This window comes from Rhinatrema bivittatum, chromosome 3 (genome assembly GCF_901001135.1).
Source record: "Rhinatrema bivittatum chromosome 3, aRhiBiv1.1, whole genome shotgun sequence".
In the NCBI taxonomy this organism is placed as follows: domain Eukaryota; kingdom Metazoa; phylum Chordata; class Amphibia; order Gymnophiona; family Rhinatrematidae; genus Rhinatrema; species Rhinatrema bivittatum.
This window is the reverse complement of record NC_042617.1, coordinates 196,522,637-196,544,690: the sequence shown is the minus strand read 5'-3', so window position 1 is coordinate 196,544,690 and position 22,054 is coordinate 196,522,637. Positions and strand designations below refer to the sequence as shown.

The 22,054-nt window shown below is 41.7% G+C and overlaps 1 protein-coding gene across 7 annotated transcripts in view; it reads right to left on the bottom strand.

Moving 5' to 3' along the window:
• Positions 1-22,054, bottom strand: part of TAB2 (TGF-beta activated kinase 1 (MAP3K7) binding protein 2) — a 164,198-nt gene that overhangs the window by 19,279 nt on the left and 122,865 nt on the right. For 4 of the 7 annotated variants that reach the window (XM_029594060.1, XM_029594066.1, XM_029594064.1 and 1 more), the window contains 2 exons: positions 18,369-18,464; positions 14,738-14,833 (listed from right to left, as the gene is read on the bottom strand). In XM_029594060.1, coding sequence (XP_029449920.1) covers positions 14,738-14,833; positions 18,369-18,464 — 192 coding nt within the window. The remainder of the gene's footprint in view (positions 1-14,737; positions 14,834-18,368; positions 18,465-22,054) is intronic. The other 3 variants (XM_029594061.1, XM_029594062.1, XM_029594063.1) reach the window with 3 other exon arrangements.

The following is a 22,054-nucleotide window of genomic DNA, read 5'->3' as shown; positions in this document are numbered from 1 at the left end:
ATTATAGGCCATCCTAAAAAAGAAGATGGTACATCCAGTTTTATTGGAGTGGTTTACAGGACTCCAACTAAAATTTAAGAACTAGACAGAGATCTGGCCAAAGACATCCAAAAGGTGGGAAAGAAGGGAGAAGTATTGATTGTTGGGAGAGTTTAATCAGCTGGACACAGACTGAAGAATTCCTTCTGTAGAATCTACCAGAAGTAGAGAGATAGTGGATGCCATGCAAGGGGCTCTGTTCAAACAAATGGTAATGGAACCCACGAGAGAGGGAGTGATACTCAACCTAGTGCTCACTAAGGAAAGATAATGTCTCTAATATCCGTGTACATGTCCACCTAAGCACCAGTGATCACCAAACAGTATGGTTTATATCACATACAGGATACAGAGTGGTCACACAAAGACCTGAGTTTTGAATTTCAAAAATATGGATTTTGTCGAATTGGGGACGTACCTGGAAATAGAACTAGAAGACTGGGAGAAAATGAGAGAGGTGGAACAACAGTGGGTCAAACTAAAAGAAGCAATTACAAATCTATACATTAAAAAAGAAAACAAATTTAAGAGAAATAAGAAACCTACCTGGTTCTCAAAGGAGATGGCTAAAAATATAAAGGCAAAAAGTACAGCATTCAAGAACTATCAAGGATTCCAAAAAGAGGAATACAGGGAAGTATGCTTGGTGAAACTGAGGGAGACAAATAAAGAAATCAAGGAAGAAAAAGTCAGGCGGAAGAAAGGATTGCCAAATAGTTTAGGTTACAAAACATTTTTCAGATATATCAGAGAAAGGAGAAAGGTCTGAAGTGGTATAGTGAAACTGAAAGGTGACAAAGATCAATGTGTGGACAGAGATGAAATGGCTGAAATATTAAACAAATACTTCAGTTCGGTGTTCACTAAAGATGACCTTGGAGAAGAACCATCGCTAGTTGACAAGACTGTGGATGGGGGTGGAGTAGATGAAACTCTGTTTACAGAAGAGAATGTATGGGAAGACCTAAGAAAACTGAAAGTGGTCAAGTCCATGGGGCCTTTGTGGTACATCCCAGGATACTGAGGGAACTCAGAGATGTGCTGTCAGGTCCGCTGAAAGACCTGTTCAATATATTGCTGGAATGGTGCCACGAGACTGGAGGAGAGTGGTGATGGTCCTGCTTCACAAGAGTTGGAGCAGAGGGGAGGCTGGAAACTTGAGGCCAGTTAGCTTCACCTCGGTGGTGGGAAAATTAATGGAGACTCTGCTGAAGGAAAGGATAGTGAAGTATTTACAAGTCAGTGGGTTGCTTGACCCGAGGTAGCATGGATTCACCAGGGGAAGGTCTTGTCAGACAAATCTGAATGGTTTTTTTGATTGGGTTAACTAGAGAATTGGATCAGGGAAGAGCACTCGATGTGATTTACTTGGATTTTAATAAAGCTTTTGATACAGTCCCACATAGGAGAATCGTGAACAAAATGAGAAGCTTGGGAGTGGGTGCCAAACAGGTTGACTGACAGTTCAGTGTGTTTTGATAAATGCAACCTACTCTGAAGATAGAACGGTGTTAAGTGGCATGCCACAGGGATTGGTTTGGGACTGGTTCTGTTCAATATATTTGTGAGCGACATTGCAGAAGGGATAGAAAGTAAAGTTTGTCTATTTGCGAACGATAAAATCTGCAACAGAATGGACACACTTGAAGGAGTAGAGAAAATAAAAAGTGATTTAAGAAAGCTTGAAGACTGGTTGAGGGTTTGGCAACTGAAGTTCGATGCTAAGAAGTGCAGAGTCATGCATCAGGGAAGCGGCAATCCAAAAGAGCTGTATGTGATGGGCAGTGAAAGAATAATGTCCATGGACTGGTAGAGGGACCTTGGTGTGATAGTCTCTGGTAATCTGAAGGCAGCAAAACAGTGAGGCAGGCAATAGCTACAGCCAGAATAATGCTAGGCTGCATAGAGAGAGAGGAATATCCAAGTAAGAAAAAAAGAGGTAATAATGCTCTTATTCAGGTCTTTGGTGAGGCCTCACTGGAGTACTGTGTTTAGTACTCAAAAAGGATTAAGACAGAATAAAGGTGGTCCAAAGAAGAGTGACCAAAATGGTGTGGGGGTCAGCATCGGAAGACTTATAAGAAGAGGCTGAAGGATCTGAATATGTATACCCTGGAAGAGAGGAAGTGCAAGGGAGATATGATGCAGACCTTTAGATACCCGAAAGGTTTTAATAATTCACAATTCTCAAACATTTTCCTTTGGAAAGAAATCATGAAATGAAACTCCAAGGACGAAGACTCATAACCAATGTCAGGAAATACTTCTTCACGGAGAGGGTGGTGAATGCCTGGAATACCTTTCTGGAGGAGGTGGTGAAGACAAAAACAGTGAATTAATTCAAGGGGCATGGGATAAACACTGTGGATCTCTAAAGGCTAGAGGATGGAAATGAAGAAGAGAGAGTACATGGGGGTAACTTGCTTGTGTGGCAGTTGTTACCCTTAACAAATAAGCCTTGATACTGTTAATGCATCTCCATCATTGCTCTGTGTTTCAACAGCAGTAGGAAAAGGGGAACTGGATTCAGACAGCAATCCACAAAGGTCCCAACTTTTATGGTTTGTGGAGCAAATAAACATGGGGGTAACTTGCTGATGTGGCTTTTACTACCCTTAATCAATAAGTCTGATACCTTTGATGTAACTCCATCTCACTGCTTCCACGGCAAGGGTCAAGGGAAACTGAATTCAAACATCATCCAATGAGAGCCTGGACTTTTACAGTCTCGGAAACTGATAAGCATGGGTGTAACCTGCACAGTACAGCAGGTACTAGCATAAGCTTGTTGGGCAGACTAGGTGGATCATTTGGTCCTTTTCTGCTGTCATTTCTATGTTTTTATGTAAAACTCTCTTCCTTACACCAGGTTTTGAGCCACCAGGTAACACTTCTGTGTGTTACCCAAGGCCATCAATACTATCATCCTAGGATTACCCTGGCTCATGCTGCATAACCTGTCAATACACTGGGAGATGCTGCAGTAGCCCGATGGGGGATTTCATGCCATGGAAACTGCCTCTCCCAGGTCTATCCACCAGTCACAGCCACACGGACATTTACCCTAATTCTGTTGGATCTCCTGCCTCAGTACACAGCATTTGCTGATGTCTTCAGCAAGCAACAGGCAGAAATCCTACCACTACATAGGCTATACGACTTCCCAATTGATCTGCTCCCGGGCAAGATACCTCCTAGGGGCTCTCATATCCTGAGACTGAAGCTATGACCAACTATATCTGAAAGAACCTGGAACAGGGTTTCATCTGCCTATCCTCCTTGCCTGCCAGAGCGGGATTCTTCTTCATGGGAAAGAAGGATGGCTCATTAAGGCCACGTATAGACTACTGGGGCCTCAACGTCAACACACAAAAGAATCTCTATCTGCTACCCCTCATAATGGAGCTATTTGACCACTTACTTGGGGGGGGGGGGGGGGGGGGGGGGGGGGGAGGCGGTGGCACAAATCTTCATGAAGCTAGACCTCAGAGGAACCTATAACTTTATACACTTCTGGAAGAAGGGTGATGAGTGGAAGAAGGCCTTTAACAACAAAGATGGCCACTATGAGTATTTGGTCAAGCTTTGTGGCTTATGTAATGCCCCTGCTATCTTCCAAAATATGGCAAGAGAGATCTTCTGGGACCTCCTGTATTTCTATGTGGTGGTATATCTGGTTGCATCCTTATTTATTTATTTTTAATTTTTATATACCGATGTTCCTGTATAATATACATATCGCACCGGTTTACAAGGAACTGAAACTGTCGCCTCTGGGGCGGAATACATTGGAGCAAGTTGAAATAAAGAACTTACAGAGAGATAAAAAGGACTACTTTATCTTCTCACGTTCCCTGGCAGAGCACCAAGAGAAAGTAAAGCAGGTGTTACAAAGACTCCGAGACCACTTGTACATGAAACTCGAAAAGTGTATATTTGAGGAAGAGAAGCTGCCTTTCCTGGGTTACATTGTCTCCCGGCATAACTACATATAGACTTGGAGAGGGTTAAGGTCATTCAGGACTGGCCGCAGCCTGTGGGACTTAAGGCTCTGCAACACTTCCTTGGCTTTGCGAATTACTACCAACAGTTTGTGCATGGGTACTTCTCCTTGGCGGCTCCCCTTACAATCCTTACCAAAAAGGGTGCAGAAACCAGACACTGGCCTGACGAAGCCATTAAGGCTTTCAATGACCTCAAAAGAGTTTCTTAAGGGCTCCTGTTCTCCACCATCTGGACCCATTAAAACTTTTCATCATGGAGGTAGATGCCTCTGCCCTTAGAATAGGGGCTGTCCCCTTCTCAATACAATGACCAAGGGAGCCTGATGCCATGCTTTTTCTTTTCTAAGAAATTCACTCTGGTGGAGAAGAATTATATTATTGAGGTTCAGGAGCTCCTGGCTGTGAACGTGGCACTGGAAGAATGGGCGCAATTTATTGGAAGGAGCTAGACACTCAACCACGATCTTTACGGACCACAAAAACGTGGAATACCTACTGCAGGCCCAGACCAGATAGTCATTGTTTTTTTAATTGCTTCAATTTCAAGCTCCGGTACAGTCTAGCAGGGAAGAATCAATGGGCTGCTGCCTTTCTAGGTCCTTCGAGACTAAAGACTCCTCAGAGCCTCCTCAGCATATCATTAACTAGCAAGGACTGTGGTCTCAGCTACTGTACCCGTCTCTCCAGGGAAAACAGTGGTCCCCAAAACACTGTGACAAAAGTGCTTAAACGAGCCATGACTCCCGCCTGGCTGAACACCTGGGAGTCGACAGAATGCTGGAATTACTGCTCCAACATTATTGATGACTGCGAGTAAAGCAGGATGTGCAGCACTATATAGAGTCTTGTTCCTCTTGAGCTGTCCATGAAAGCTCCCATGCTCGACATTGGAGGTGGTTACAGCCATTATCAGTCCCCAAGGAATCCTGGATCCACCTAGCCACTGATTTTATCCCTGACTTTCCCCTCTCTAATGGCTGCACCACCATCTGGGTAGTGGTAGATGCTTCTCCAAAAAGGCTCTCTTCACAGTTCACCCTGAACTTCCATCTGCACTGGAATTAGCCCGCCTTTTGTCAAACATGTCTTTTGCCTACATATGCTACCTAAGCATATCCTCTCTGATCAAGGAGTACAGTTTACAGCCCCTTTCTGGAAAAGCCTCTGTAAAAAGTTCAGGATCTCCTTGAATTTTACCTCTGTGTATCATCCCCAAAGCAACGGCCAGACAGAATCAACCAAGTCCTTAAGGGGTTCCTGCGAGTTTTCGTTAACAAGTGGCAGGATGACTGGGCCTCACTCCTCCCCTGAACAGAGTTCATCTGGATCCTCACCTTTTCAGATCATGTGTGGCAGACATCCTAGGGTGCCACTTCCCAACCCAATGTCAGTCTCCTGCCTGTAGCCAACATTATTGGCCAGGACTTTAAAGACTTATGGCAGAAGATATACCAGCTCCTTGCTGCAACTGCTAGCTGACTCAAGAAACAAGTGAATAAGACATGCCAGCTGGCACCACAATTCAAGCCAGGGAAACTGGTGTGGTTAAGTGCTCCAAACCTGCATCTCAAGATGCCTTTAACCAAATGCGCTCCATGGTTCATTGGGCCGTTTCCCATTATCTACCGGTTGAAACTCCACTCGTGCTCAAGATGCATAACGTATTCCACGTCTCCCTTCTCAAGCCAATACTTTTGTCATGGCTCTCATGTCCCCCTCTTAAACCTGTGGGGGTAATTTCGGGGGAAGATACAGAGGATGAGGTTCCAGAAATTCTAGACTCCAGGAGGGATTGGCATAAGCTACAAAACCTCATCTCGTGGAAGGACTTTGGCCCAAGGAGAACTCAAGGGTGCCTGCTTCTAAACTTCAAGCCCTCGATTTATAAACGAGTTCCATCATCTAAGAGTCTAAGCAGAAGTCTAAGCAAAGAGGACTAAGGAGGGGGTTTGGGGGGGAGGGTACTGTAACATTTAGCCAGCTGCGGGATAGCTCTGTGAACGGCCACACTCTCTCTGGACACTACTCAATGCTGAAACTCCCTCCACATGGCATGAATGCTGCCATCACTACCGCCTCCAACTGGGGCCATGCTGAACCCTAAGGTGCATGTATGCATCACTGGCCAGTTTTAATAGGCCCTGTGGTGGGAAACCAGCATCATCGCAGAAGGATGACATCACCGAGGGTTGGACATTTAAAACCCAGCCATGCTCCCAGATCCTAACTCAGCAAAAGTCTCCTGCCTTGCTCGCAGTAAGTGCTGCTGTTAGTCTTGTGCTTCTCTTGCTTCCTGTATCTCCTTGCTGTGCCTTGTCTCCTAATCTCTCTGCCCTGCTCCTAGTAAGAAAATGCCATACTGGGTCAGACCAAGGGTCCATCAAGCCCAGCATCCTGTTTCCAACAGTGGCCAATCCAGGCCATAAGAACCTGGCAAGTACCCAAAAAACTAAGTCTATTCCATGTTACCATTGCTAATGGCAGTGGCTAATCTCTAAGTGAACTTAATACTCCTGCCTTGTCCTGGACTACCGTCATCTTGGTCCTCTTTGTTGTTGCCTGCCTGGTATTGACCCCTGCTATGGATCTGGCCAACTTCCCTGCCTGCTGCCTGGTACTGACCTCTGCTATAGAGCCTGACAACTCTTTGATTGCTACCTGCCCTGACTCTTGTCCTGGACCTGGCTATTGTCTGAACCCTATCTAAGTCCTGTCGGCCCCTGGAACACATGGGCTCAACCTTCGGAGAATGGGGCTGGTATAGGTGAAGCTCCTGCTCTCAGACCCAGCAGAAACATGTCTGACAACTGTCAACAGGGGCCTGGCAAGTTTGCTTACTAGGCTGCATCAACCACGCCATAGCCCAAGTGCTCACAACTGTGACAATAAAACTGAGAATATAACACTGCTTTTTTATAGATCCATGGTTCGACCACACCTTGAGTACTGTGTGCAGTTCTGGCCGCCCCATCTCAAAAAATACATAGCGGATATAGAAAAGGTACAGAGAAGGATGACAAAAAGGATACAAGGGGATGGAAAGGCTAAACAGATAAGGGCTCTTTAGCTCTTGTAAAAAAGATGAATGAGAAGTGATATGACAGATTTATAAAATCATGAGTGGGTGGATCAGGCAAATAAAGAATGTTCATTTACCCTTTTAAATAACACTAGGACTAGGGGACATGCCATGAAACTAGCAACTGGCAGATTTAAAATAAATCATTATTATTTTTTCAATTAGCACATAATAAAGCTGTGGCATCTGTTGTCAGATGAAGTGGTCAAGGCAACTACACAGTAGGGTTCAAAAGAGGGTTGAACAAACAAGTTTCTGAAGGAAAATTCCATAAACAGTTATTAGCCAGATAGACTTGGGAAAGGTAGCACTTATCCCTGGGAGTGAGATGCATGAAATATATCAACTACTGGGCATCTCCAGGTACTTGTGACCAGTTCTGGCCACCAAGAGAAACACAATGCTGGACTCAATGGACCTTGGCCTGACCTAGAATGGCACTTCTTATGCTCTTATGAGAGGGTCAGTAGAGTATTCCTCCTTAGAACGATATTCTTGAGACATGTATCCAGGGCCACAGGACTGCTCAGACTCTCAGAAAAAACATTGGCTGAAAGATATCTGAGACCACACCCATCCTAGCATTAAGGACTGGGAGGACTAAAACGGCACGTGGGTTTTGGGACAAAGCAGGATCAAGAGTTGAGAGAAACTTCCTGTTTTGAACACTGACTTCAACTAGGCATAGATGATTGCAAGACAGGCTCGGGGTGTCCAATCTATGCAGGCACTGACATGCTATGTACTGAGGGGAGGCACAGAGAAAAGAATTGCTTGAGACAAGGACCTCAACATACTTGGCATGTCAAGCAAAGACTTCAGCAAGTCTCCTATCCAACTAAATCTCAAAAAGTGCTTATGAGAATACCAGGATTGGCCTCATAGCAGAGTTCTCTGGAGGTCACTGCCACTCTAGATTGGACCTCTGAAAACGAGTACAGTGCTATCTGAGCCTGGGAAACAGAACTCTCCTCCAAAATGTGGCTGCTTTGATTGGTACAGAGCCTTCTGGCTCTTGAAGCTAGGCATCAAAGAGACATGTCAATGCTTCAAAGTCTCTGCTCAAGGCTAGGCGCCGACTCTTTGCAACTTGCTTGAGTGGTAGGAGTGAGTTTTGATGCCTGGGACTATCCTCAGTGGATCCAAACAGGCTGGGGTCCTCTTTGCTGGGACTAGCTACCAAAGGTTGGTGCAGCTTCATGGTCTTGGGGTTTAAACCTTTGTTACCAGCTTTGGAGAGCTGGACTTTAATCACATCATCAAAGAAAGCATGAAGTTTCTACTTCTGGGCCTGAATCAGTCTGGGTAACATCTTCACACAGATATAGCTAGAGTTGTCATGGTCTTGTCATAGACATTATACAAAACTATGTGATGATCACTAATGGATATTTTTTAATTTACACTTTGGAAAGAATTTGAAGCTGCTAGCCTGCTTTTCATACACAGTGAAGAAAATCAATGATGTAAAATCAAGCAAAGAAATTTTTTCTTCCTTACAAAGGATAGTCCGCAGAGATTAAAAAATTCATCCAGGCGGTCTGACTTGGATGTGCTGGAAAAAAAACCCACATAGGCTGGTTTAGCAAATAAAACTTCAAGTGTGCCAAAAAAATCAGTCTACGGAAATATAGGGTGTCTAGGCAAAAGAGAGTGAAAAAAGTCAGCTTCTCAAGGTCTGCAGAAGAAAGAACATGTGTCTTAGCGGACAAAACAAATTAAGGAGCCATGGGGCTACAGAAGAGCGGGAGCTATTTTCCTTGGGCAGTAAAAGGCTTTTGCCCTTTCCAGAAAAAGCTAAAAGAATCTGTTTTGTACTGAGCAGAGTCACATGCCTCCCATGTTTATAACTCAGTAAACAGCGAGTTTTCAGAGACCATTTTTAGCGATAAGGAAGCAGTACAACATGCTTACTTGGTATTGTATGAAAGCTCTTGCTGAAGCTGTTGACATCTTATGTGGATTCATAAATGTTCTTCTAGGGTAAGTGCTCAACGGATTGGTATTGTTACCAAAATTACAGTTAAATCATTATAACTGGGGGGGGGGGGGGGGGGGGGGGGGGGGGGGGGGGGGGGGAGAAAGGGAGTGGCAAAACCTATACCATGAGACAATAATGACAGTCTTGGGTTTCTTAACAGAGAATTACCCAATGCAGAATTCTACTGGAAGATTAACAACTTCAACATACTTTGAGAAATATGGTAGGTTGCTGTAAAATAAATAAAATAATTGTATTTTAGAATGAAATATATTTTTAGAGTATAATTTTCAAAGACATTTATCTGGGTAAAATGGACTGACTGAAAATTGCTCTCCTCAAATGATGCTAATAGTATGTAGAGATTACTCAGCATGTTTAGTATTAGCTGCAATAAAGAAAAGGAGTTCCTGTGGGCATATTTAGGTTAAGGAAGAATGACAGAGCAGATAGGACATTTGAAAATGAAACCTAAGAGATGACATTATTTTGTCATCTCTTGGGCACATGCACAAACAGCAGGTACAAAGTATGAAGTATACTTTGCATTTTCAAAGAGAAACAACATGGTTAGTTTCCATTTGAAAGTTAGAAGAAAATATGCATTTAAAGCACTCACATAGGATATTTGAAAATTTCTCACATTATACTTATATATGTTAACATATGTATATGTTCGCTTATTTCAGTTTGAAGAAAGTAAAGCTATGATGCTTTACTTATTTATTGCTTTAACAGATATCAAATGGGTTGTTTAATATAATACCCTAAAATCTTTCCCCATATTTTGAAAAAGTATTTATATTATTGTCTTGGAGGCATAAACAAGAAGTTCCACCCAGAAGTTTACTTCCTGGGACGCATAGATCCCGCAATCCACCCACATAGGTGGAGTGATATTTTGTGCTGAAGTATTAATTATTCTGATGCTGGACTATTTCATACTCAATGTGAAAATATTTAGTTACATAACCCATCCAGTCTGCCCAGCATTGTTGCTGAAGACAAAAGCCAGACCAGATTAGTCATTTAATGGAATACATATCTAAAGACCGATTGAGAAACAGAAAAAAAGAATGAATAATGATTGCCTCAAAAGACAGACAAGACTAATACAATTGAATATACAAAAGGAGAACATTAATCACCTCAATACATATTTAAATGTTGATTGAAGTGAATATACTGTATATCTGAAGACTGACCTAATCATCCCAACCAATACAAACGCCTGGTGGGTGATGAGATCACTATACAACATGTGACCTAAATCCCTGGAATTCTTGCACAAAATTATAAAAACAGAATAAAATAAAAATAAAGAACCCAATACCCTCCCCCCCCCCCATAAAGCAACAGAAAGTAAGCCAACACAGGCAGTGAATTCAGCAAGAAAACGAGAGACGACAGGAGATGCAAAATAACCTCATATGACAGAAGATCCAGAGACCTGAGACTGCAGATGCACAGACAGATCAAGACAAGTACAGAAGCTTCACAAACCAACACAAAATGACCAGAGTCATCACAACAAAGAATTCCTGCCAACAATAAGTTAGACTGAAAATGAATTTATTATAATAAAGAAAATATTGCTTTCTTTCTTCATATTTCTCCTAAAATATTCCAAAAGAAAAACTGAAGGTATTTGAGTAATATTAAATATTCCAAAATTGTGATACAGAAAATTGTCAAAGTAATTGTTGCAACAAATTGCTAATGGAGCATTTAACTTATAATCTTTTAAAAATAAAATATTGATTTAAAACAAACATGTATGTTCCTTTAGATTGACCTGCTACTGTGTACTGGTTGCAGACATAAATTGCATCTAACTTTTAACTTAATATTAACTCATGCAAGGAATTGCGGTTAGGTAAAACAAGTCTATTTACTGCAAATGGTTTCCATAAATAGCAGGATAATTTAGCCATTACATGTGGATGATGCTATCCAGTGACACTGGATGGACTTGTCTCTCCAAACTGTAACACTTTTACCTCTACAGAGCATATGCGGAAATTCTCATGTGGGCGCTGCTTCGTGAGCCTCCTCAGTCAGTAAGGGAGCTGACTAACTGTGTAGTCAACTCTCCAGAGAAGTGGTCGGGTATTCCATGGCTAATTCATCCTGCTATCTAAGGAAAACACTATTTACGGTAAACAAATTTGCTTCTTCCTTTGATAAATAGGTTGAATTAGCCATTACATGTGGGGAATCCCAAGCTGAGGGTTGTAGCAGAGTGATTACTTAGTAAGCAATCTAGACTCCACCGTGGAAAGTGGATTACAGCAAGAACAGATTTCGTAAAACTGCTTTTCCAAATCTATTGTCAGTCTTTGGGATATTATCAAGATAGTAATGGGATGTGAATATGTGGTCTGAAGACCACTTTGCAGATCTTTTTAATGGGTACTCGTGTACCTGACGAGCCTTGACTAAGTCAATGTCCTGCCAAGTCATAGCAGCGATGAATGCAATCAGTTAACAAGATGGATAAAGTTTGTTCGGTGAATCCCAAGGCAGTTAGGGTCGTACGAAACGAAAAGCTGGTTGGTTTGACAATGAGGCAAGAGTATGTCTTTCATAATATGCGAAGGCTCGTTTGCAGTCTAGTGTGTGTGGAGAACTTTTCAACAGTACCAGCTTCCACCTCTTCCAGCTGATGATGTTCCCATTGTCTAGGTCTGGCTGGAAGTTGCTATTGACAATGTACTGGAAGAGGTGGAAGCCAGTACTGTTAAAAAGGCTGATAAAGCCATCTGTGAAAGTAAGTTTGTTTGTAAGGATAACACAGATGCTGTGAAAGAGCAGCTTGCTCTGGCATCGGGGAGAGAGATTTTACCACCCCATTTTGGACTTTTATCTGGGAGACTGTTTCTCTGAGGTTCTGCTCAAGCATGATAGGTCTGCCAATTTCTCATGGAATAGCTTCTTTCACATCTTAGAATGGCTAAGGGAAGCTGTTCTGATCAGCAGAAGGCAAGTATGGCTTCAGGTAATCATGGAGATAATGCACATGTAGAACTGAAGAACAGTGATGTGGGTGGAAAGCGCTGCGCTTTGGAATATCCTTTTGCCAAAATTGACCACAAGTTTGTGATCTTTGCCTGTGAGGAATTGGAATGAATACCTTTCTCCATCAGAACAACTTCCCTTAACCATTCTGGGATGTGGAAGAAGATGTTGGTCACCTCCTCCAGTCAGTGCATAAACCATTCGATTCTGCTTCTCACACGTTTTTAGTTTCTACTGGAGCACGATGTATGGTATGGCTATGAATGAATTGCATCCGTGAGAAAGTCCACTACAATGGACTGGTGTGGCAAGTGAACTATGCCTGGTGACTGTTGGACCCTATATTTGAAATCTAATTTTCAAGCCATATGGGAACATGAAATTGGTGTTTCCCATAATTTCATGAGCAGGACGTTGAGAATGTCATGAACTGTAAGGCGTCAGGTTCAGTCAGTGTATTCAGAATTTTGAGTATTCATGGATTTTTATCCTATGTATGTGAACACCCAGTGCTACTCCTATTTTCTCAATGGTTTGAAAGGGTGAGATCTTCTGGAGGAGAGGTATCTCTAGGGGATCTAACAGTATTCCAGTAGATTCATCTGAATTTAGAGGTATGGGCTCACTTACCCAGGACTCCAGTGACAAAGAAGGGGAATTAGATGGTTCTCTGGCTGAGATCTCAGAGGAGCGGCTTGGTGCAATACATTTAATCAGCTAGACTTTGCTGCAATTGTGTCAATGAAGAGCCCTTAACTTGGGGTTCTGATGATGAGAGCACACCTATGGGTGAGTGTGGGACTCATATTTATGGAATTGCCGAAGTGACAGTTCAAAAAAGAGGCTGGAATGTTTTATCCACTCCTTTGCACAGAGAGGTAAAGAAACTCCACATGAGCCCCACAATTTGGTCAAGTGACTCTGCGTCCTCTGAACTGGGGTAGGTGAAGGGACATCTTCTGACACTTTCATTGTAAGAAGTTGTCTATTTGAAGAAAGCAGAACTATTGAACAGACAGGATCCACTGTTTCCAGTCGAAGACCTTCCACTATCAAATTAGGGGGCTTTAGCGTTCTGATAATTGGAGGAGATAAAGGTAGTCTTACATCTTCTCCTGCAGATCTCAGATGGCTAGTATTGTTGTATAGGCAACGCTGCTTGGTCTAAGGAAGCAAAATGGTCTAAGGGAGTTGAACACTTAAGTGTTCTAGACCTTGAATCCTTTGGAGCATGCTCCTGTGCTGACATTGGTATAGAGTGAAGAAATTAAGTTGGTAGGTATAAGAATTTCCCAGACACATCACAGAGTGAAATATGCATCAACTGTATTGTAGCTTTCACTGGGTGCACCAATCCATTGTGCCGGAAAAGCATCACTGGGTATTTGAAAGCGGTATGCATCATAGTAATGCGCATCGGTATAGCAAGCATCTGTGTATTGGGTCTTCGGCTCTTTGATGTGCCATGCATCGTGCACCATGTGTCAGGTACATCAATATATCAGTCTTCTGGTGCTGCAATACATTGTGCTTTGAATATGTCGATGCACCATGTGATGCTCCATTTGTCACCAATGCCAAAGAGGGATGATCCGATGGTGCCAGTGCTGATGCACTGCGCTTAGAATGCTTATATTTCTTCACTTAAGTCTGAGCTGGTGCCAGGGAATGATGCTGCTTCTGCTTAGGTGCTGAGTGGCCAGCTGCTCAACCCCATGGTCTTAACCTGTGTGGAAGGGGGAGTTTTTGAAGAATTTCTACTCAAGCTTTTACCCAAGGCAGCAGACGATGACACACTATGGTAGGAAGACCTACTGCGAATCTGGACAGATTTACACTTTCTTCATCAGCAATGCCTCAGAGCCCTGTGAGCATGGGGACATCCAACAACAGGCTTCACAGTTTTTCTGGTCCTGATCCAAGACCCAGACAGCAATAACACAGATCACAGATGTCTGTTTCAACACAGGTAGCTCTTATAACCACTCGCTATAGTAGATTTTTTGTTCTGGTCTGACTTTCTTCTGTGAGGAAGACTTTTTGATTTTATTTGTTTTCTAGCACACAGAAGTGCTGTTTTGTGGCCACAGAAGCAGTGAGGCAAGGCAGAAAAAGGTTTCTAATCAAAACAACCACTATGAAGGTAAAAATACAGGAGACAGTACACATCCATGATTCAGCTCGGACAATAAATGCCTGAGGAGGCTCAAGAGGCATCGGCTGCATGAAAATTTCTGCACATGCTCAGTAGAGCTAAAAGCACTACAGATTAGAGTGAGAAGTCTGTTTGATGCTGCCAGTTGAAGTCACCCACATGTAATGGCTAAATTAAACCTGCTTATCGACAGAATATAACCTTTTCACATTTCATAAAACACTTGCCTTTCTCTTGCAACATCCATGTGTGTGGAAACAAAACTTCCAACTCTTAGAATCCTCACTTCCCCATCCCCACCCTGATATTTCCTGAAAACTGGGTATGGATAGAACACGAAACAATTAGGAAGACACATACAGTAATTTCGTAAGCCTTTTTTCCTTTGATAAGCAAGCTAAATATTTTGACTAGTATGACCTAATAAAGCTGCAACACTGTATTAAATTCTTTAGACTTACCAACAGATACAGTACCTTTGGGTTTTGGTGGCACAGGACCTAGAAATCCAATATTATCATAAAAGTTATGAATAGCACTGGGATTAAAATGTGGACCTAAAATACAAGTAAAAGCAAGAAAACGTTTAAATAGAATGGCTTATAAAATATACAAACAGTTTCTCGATGGCTGTAATTTAGAAAATATAGTTTTTACAAATTACAAAAAAAAAAATAAATCTAATTATTAGTACATGTATTTCTCTTCCAGTTAGCTAATAAATATACTCCATTCTATCTTGCTTCTTATACATCACTAAATTAAAATAAATGTACATATGTATATGAGGCTGATATTCAAAAGGGTTTGTTCAGTTAAGCTTTGAGTTATCTGGACCAACCTCAAGATTTGAATTTCCCGCACTTCTCACAAACAAATATTTAGCTGGTTATTCCCAGACTAAAATTTAGCTAAGAAAAATAGTGTGGGGTGCATTGCAAAAATTTATACAGCTGTGGATGATATTCAGCATTATCAATAGATTAGTAATCTGTATCATCAACAATAATGCATTAGATGAATTAGACCGTCATACTAGGCATCATTAAAAACCGAGTAATCTCAGAACACCCACAAGGTTTCCATTTGTTCCTTGCATTCTCCAAATGTTCCCAATGTTCTGATGCTCTAATATTTTATGTACAAATTGTTCCGATGTTCTAATGTTTTATGTTCTATGTAATCGCCACTCGCGACAGTTCTGTTACACTGTAAATCGGTATGATCTGTATACTTTACAGGAATGTCGGTATATAAGAATTCAAAAGAAATAAATAAATAAATTCCAACTTTTTATACGGTACCCAAAATACATAAAAATATGGAACACCCACTGGGGAGGCCCATAGTATCCTTCATAGGTTCCTGATGGAGCCGCTTTCCATCCTTCTCAATTAGTTTTTACAGCCCGCATTCCCTACAGCTAAATCATATAACGGGACACGACTCATATGTTGAGGATACTGGAAACAGTCGATGATGTTCAAGAGATGCTGCTTATGTCTCTTGATGTGAAACCAGCATTCCTCAAGTTGAGGCGTTACAGGTTATACATGTTACACTGGAAACTTGTACACGTCCTCACAGAATACCTACTGAATTTATTGACAATTTGGTCTCTACAGCGTTATGTGAGAATTATTTTCTTTTTGAAAATTCTTTTTATAAACAGATACATGGTACAGCCATGGGAGCCACTATGGCTCCCAGTCTTGCAAATTTATATATGACTAAATTTAAGCAACAACTATTATAGCCCTCCTCATGGTTCAACTATGTGCCCCCTTTCAGTGAGATAATTGACAATATTTTCTTTTTGTGGCGATTGGATGTTCCTTCTTTGCAATACTTTATAGGCTGGCTTAATGGTTTGAATCTCAATTTAGTCTTCTCAATGACCTATCATTTTTATACTATTAATTTTTTGGACATTGTCATATTTAAAACAGGTACTTCTTTAAGCAGTAGCGTTTTTCGCAAAGCTAATGACAGGAATTATTTCCTACATTTTGACAGTTTTTGTCCTTATCACCTCAGGAAGAATTTATCTATGGGTCAATTTTTGAGATTAAAACGTATCTGTTCTTCGTCAGCTGATTTTTTACGTCAATCTGACTCCCTTTTTAGGAGGTTTCTCTGTCATGGATACCCTTACAAGATTATAAAACGAGCTCTGAAGCGGGCAACAAACGCAGATAGGCAATGGTTGCTGCTAGATCGTTCAGATGACAATGTTCCAGATAATACATCTTAAAACACATACCAGTTTAAGAAAGCATCAGCCGTGGCCACATTGTTTTTTAAATATTGGCCACTTCTACAATTACACTCTGTCTTTGCAAATATATCTTTAATAGCCTACAAACGAGGGAGAAACATACGAGACTAGGTAGTACACTCATGACTACCTGAGCTAGGTTCAGGCAATTTTCACCTTGATCCTGCAGAAATTAGTCATTTTGCGTATGAAGGGTGCTCAATTTGTAGACAATCTATTACGTGCAATTCTTGGTGTGATACTACTACAGGTAAAACATACAAGGCTCGAGACCACTCTGACTGTACAGCTTCTAATGTGATTTACATGATCATCTGTCCGTGTGATAAACATACATCAGCAGGACATCCCACCTGGTGCGGAAACGTATTATAGAACACCGCAGCTGCATAACAACTAACAAGTTTTAAGCTCCAATTGTTCAACATTGTGTGAGGTTAGCACATTTATTTACAGATCTTAAATGGTGTGTGACTGAATATGTACTCACTAACAAGTATGGGGGCATTCTTGCATATCACCTTAATTACAGGGAACAGTTTTGGATTTTTCATTTAAACACTATACATCCTTATGGCCTCAATAATGAACTTGATTGGTATTCTCTGCTATGAACTGGGATTTCATGTCAAGCGCACTGAAGATTTTTTTTAACATGTTACATCATTTGATTGTCAGGCCACGATCCAATAAAAATCTTAGCCACCAGTTGGCTGTAATTCACTTGGCCTTCCAGTAGGAATGCCACTCTGCTATTATTTCAGTGAGTCCATGTCCAGGTATTGTTTATGAGCTTGATCTTTTTTATATTTTACTTATAAAGAATTTTACTGTTTTTAGACCATTTTTGAGATTGTACCCTGATGAAGAACGGAGTTTTGAAACACGATTCCGGGTCTGGTTAATTTGGAGAATTAAGGTGTTGTTGGCACTTAAAAACTGGTCAGCGTTAGGATGGACATTGCACAATCTGAAAGATAAGTCTGTTGACTTAATTTTGATAATTGTTTTACTTGCAAGAAAAAAGAAATAAAAAATTATCTATAACTCTTTAGACCAATGATATATATAAGGCAGAAGACAACAGTAATGTTTTGAACACATTTATTCTGATAACGTCTAGTATGATGGTCTAATTTATCTAATGTGTTACTGTTGATGAGATGGATTACTAACCTATTGATGTTTTTGTAACCCTCACTCTTTTTATTAAGGGAATACAGTTTTGACACATGATATTCAGCACTAGCCAGAAAAACTTAACAGGTAAGTCTTATTGGAAAAATCACTGTCCTAAAGTTACCTAGGTAACATTAGCTGGGTATATTCAGAACAGTTAAATGGATGTTTAACTGAATAATGGATAAAGTTACCAAGGTAACCTTCTCAGTATGGTCTTTGTGTGTTAATACATGAATATGTTCTGTTATTTCAGTCTGAAGGCAATATAACTAAGCTGCTTTAGTTATTTGCTAGATGAGATCAAATCTTAAGCATGTTATTTAATATAATGCCATAAAATCCCTCCCTGTATTTTAAAAAAGCATTTCTATTATTGTCTTGGAGGTATAAACAAGAAGTTCCACCCAGAAGTATTTTCCGGGAAAGAGCATCCAGCAGTTTGCACATATGTGAGGATCCAAAAACCCTCAACACTTGTCAGAATCCTCATGCCCCTGTCATGTCCTGAAAATTTTGTATGGGTAGGACACCAAACAAATAGGTGATTTTATAAGTCTTCTTTTCCTTCAGTAAGTAGGATAAAATAGTTTAACTGGCATGACTTAATAAAGCTGCAAATTGTTTAGACTTACCAACAGATACAGTACCTTTGGGTTTTGGAGGCACTGGACCGAGAAATCCAATATTATCATAAAAGTTATGAATAGCACTGGGATTAAAATGTGGTCCTGAAATACAAATAAGAAGAAATATTATAAAAGAATGACTTATAAATATACACAAACCATTTTTGTGGTGGCTGAAATTTAGCGCACACAGCAGTAAGAAATTCTGTTTACAAAAAATCCCATGTACAAGTATTCTCACTCATTTAGCTAATAAATACTCATGTAACCAGGGCAGTTAGATTTTTTTCTAAACAGAAAAAAAAATACTATCTACATAAAACATAATGAAACACACCTCTGTCCTCCCTAACTTACTTTTTACACATCATTCAATTAAAATAAAAGTGTAATTCTTACAGATAGCAATTCTTCTGACTGTGGTACTTGTGAGCACTTCTCTTGACTTTAATAAGTCAGTTTATATTTGCACCATATTTCCCAAGGAACAGTCAAATCGGGACAGCTGATTATCAGTGGTTGGCACGGAAGCAAAACTGATGGCTTTTATTCAGGGCCAGTAAAAAGGTATTAGGCCAGCTAGGTGAACCTTCAGCCTTGAGCTGCACTCCAGTCTCCTGCCCAGCGACGGATTCCTGATGACGACCGGCCCGGGGATTCGCCGCCCCAGCCGGCCCCAGAGATACCACATGGTCTGCTGAGCGCAGCTCTGTCACGGCCACGCTCGGCAGACCACGTGACTAGAGCGACCGACCCACCGGGGGATGCCCGATCCCCCGATAGGCCAATCCGCCCAAGGCCCAGTATCCTTTTTCCAGCAACAGCCAAGCCAGGTCAAAAGTACCTGGCAGGATCCCAAGGCATAGATACAATCCAAGCTGCTCATTCCAAGAATAAGTAGTGGATTTCCACAATTCTACATTAATAATGGTTAATGGACTTTTCCTCCAGGAACTTGTTCAAACCTTTTTTAAACACAGCTATACTAATGACTTTCACCACATCCTCTGGCATCAAATTCCAGAGCTTAATTATGCGTTGAGTAAAAGAATATTTTCTCATTGGTTTTGAATGTATTACCCAACAACTTCATTGTGTGTCCCCGGTCTTTGTACTTTTTGAAAGAGTAAACAACTGATCAACGTTTAATCGTTCCATTTCACGAATTTTATAGACCTCTATCATATTCTACCTCATACATCTCTTCTCCAAGATGAAGATTCCTAACCTCTTTAGCCCTTCTTCATAGGGGAATTGTTCCATCCCCTTTATCATCTTTGTCACCCTTCTCTGTATCTTTTCTAAGTCTGTTATATCTTTCTTGAGATGTGGTGACTAGAACTGAACACAAGATGAGGTTGCACCATGAAGCGATACAGAGGCATGATATTCTCTGTTTTATTTTCCATTCCTTTCCTAATAATCCCTAGCATTCTATTTGCTTTCTTGGCAGCTGCTGCACACTGAACAGATTTCAACATATTTTCAATGACGACACCTAGATTCTTTTCCTGAGTGATGACTCCTAATATGGAACTTTCATTTTTGTAGCTATAATTTGGATTACTCTTCTTTAAGGGCCGGATTTTAAAAGCCTTATGCACATTGGGGAGGGGGGGGTCCATGCGCGTCGGGCCTATTTTATAAAGGCCCGGCGACGTGCGTAAAGCCCTGGGACACGTCTAAGTCCTGGGGCTTTACAAAAGGGGCGATCTGGGGGCGGGGCCATTTGCCGCTGTGTTGGAGAATCACATGCTGGCAGGCGCAAAAGTTAAAATAAAAATTTGGGGAGGTTTAGGATAGGGCTGGGGGGGGATAGGTTAGGGGAAGGGGTGGGAAGGTCAGATTAGGGGGAGGGAATGGTACTGTAGAGGCAGATGGAGAACAGGCACCAAGGATGACTGGAACAGGCACAGCCGGAGTCGTCTGAGAACGATGCAGGAACTCACCGAAATAGAGAGACAGAGAATGGCTCTCCAAGGAGCAGATAGCCCTGAGTGCGGCAAGGCCCCCGAGGAGCGAGTACCTAGGTCATCCAGAAGTCAGTGAGGCGAACTCCCAGAGAGGCAGAACTAGCAGGACGAGATTCCTTGCTAACTCGTCTTCCAAGAAGTCAGCTGAGTTTAAGTATGGTAGGTGGATGATGTGGGGACGCCCCCGAGGTTCCCGCCATGACGCATTTAAGAAGGGGGCAGGTGCGCGCAGATGTAAGATGGCTGCCGGGAGCGCCCAGATGTAAGATGGCTGCCGGGAGCGCCCACGCTGTCCCAGGCACGCCATAAGGGTCGGCGTGTGGAAGCGGAGGCCGCCATTCTGCCCAGACTCGGAGCTGCATAGAGAAAGGAGGTGAGCAGCAAAGGTCGCAGCCGCCTGCGACAGACAGGTGCAACACCTGGATCACCCCTTGATCCCTTTTTAAAAATTGGCACTATATTTGCAACCTTCCAGTCTTCAGGTACCATAGATTATATTATTGATAGTCTACAAATTTCCAATAACTAGTCTGCAATTTGTTTTCTCGGTTCTTTCAGTTTTTTGATTCTTCTCAAGTTTCTGCTTTTGCTTTGTTGAGTTATCTCCATCAGTTTTCCCTTTGGTAGAACTTCTTAGATTAGTAACATTCTGAAGATGTCGCTAGTAGACCTGATTATGAGTTCCAACTGATACTAGCTATTTTCCTTTGTAACCTTTTCTTTTATGCTCTCATTGTGATTATGTCTTCTCCCCAAAATGGTCTAATTTTACAAGCTTAAGGTGAATTAAGTTTCTGTAAATGTTTTCCCACTTTCTTATATTAATGCCTTCAGCATTAACAATAAACAATGCACTCAGCATGAACAATAAAAAATGTGAATATAAAATAGTAAAGTACATGCAGATCTGATAACAAAATAAGCATTACATATATTTCCATTTTTCTCAATATTTCCATTGTTCCTGACAAAAAAGGGGAAAATATCTTTTCCATGCTTTCAAAAAATTTAATATCTCTGTGGAGGTAAGTGCTTCCTTAGATTCAGAGACTGTAGCTAGTTTCCTTGGTCTAAAAGTGGAAGAATGATGCACAGAGTAATAATTGAACCCGAAATTCTCGACCTGGAATAGCCCAATGATGGCTGGTCTCTGGCATCCTTCTCAGCCGACGACCATGACGGAATCGGTGGCCCCGCCGATGTTGATGACTCAGTGTCCATCAATACAGCTCCAAGGTACCTCGATGCCGATGTCTCCGATGCTGATAGATTGGTTTTCTATGGCCTGAAGAGGTGGCCCTTTGGGAGTCATCCTGGCGCACTTGCTGCAACCCTAGATGTTATATGATGCCCCAAGGCAGAGGACACATTTATCATGGGAGTCCGTGATAGACATGGTCCCTGTATACCTGGGGCACTGCTTGAAACCCGAAATAAACATGTCACTGCGAACAAAAGGGATGTGAGATTGAAATCGATGGCGGTGACTGTCGATGGCTGGCAGGCACTGAGTGAACTGCCTCCCCAGGGGATTGGCAATAAAAATAAACATACCCCAAAATGTTGAGAAACCTATCTAAGATGCTAACAGGAGAACCGGGGGTACTCTGTGTCTACTGTGAGAAGAATGCAAAAAGGAATTGCAAATAAAAAAAAGCACTTGAAAATTGTGCAAACTTCAAATGTTTAGAGGACACCCGATCGTGAGATGCGAAGCTC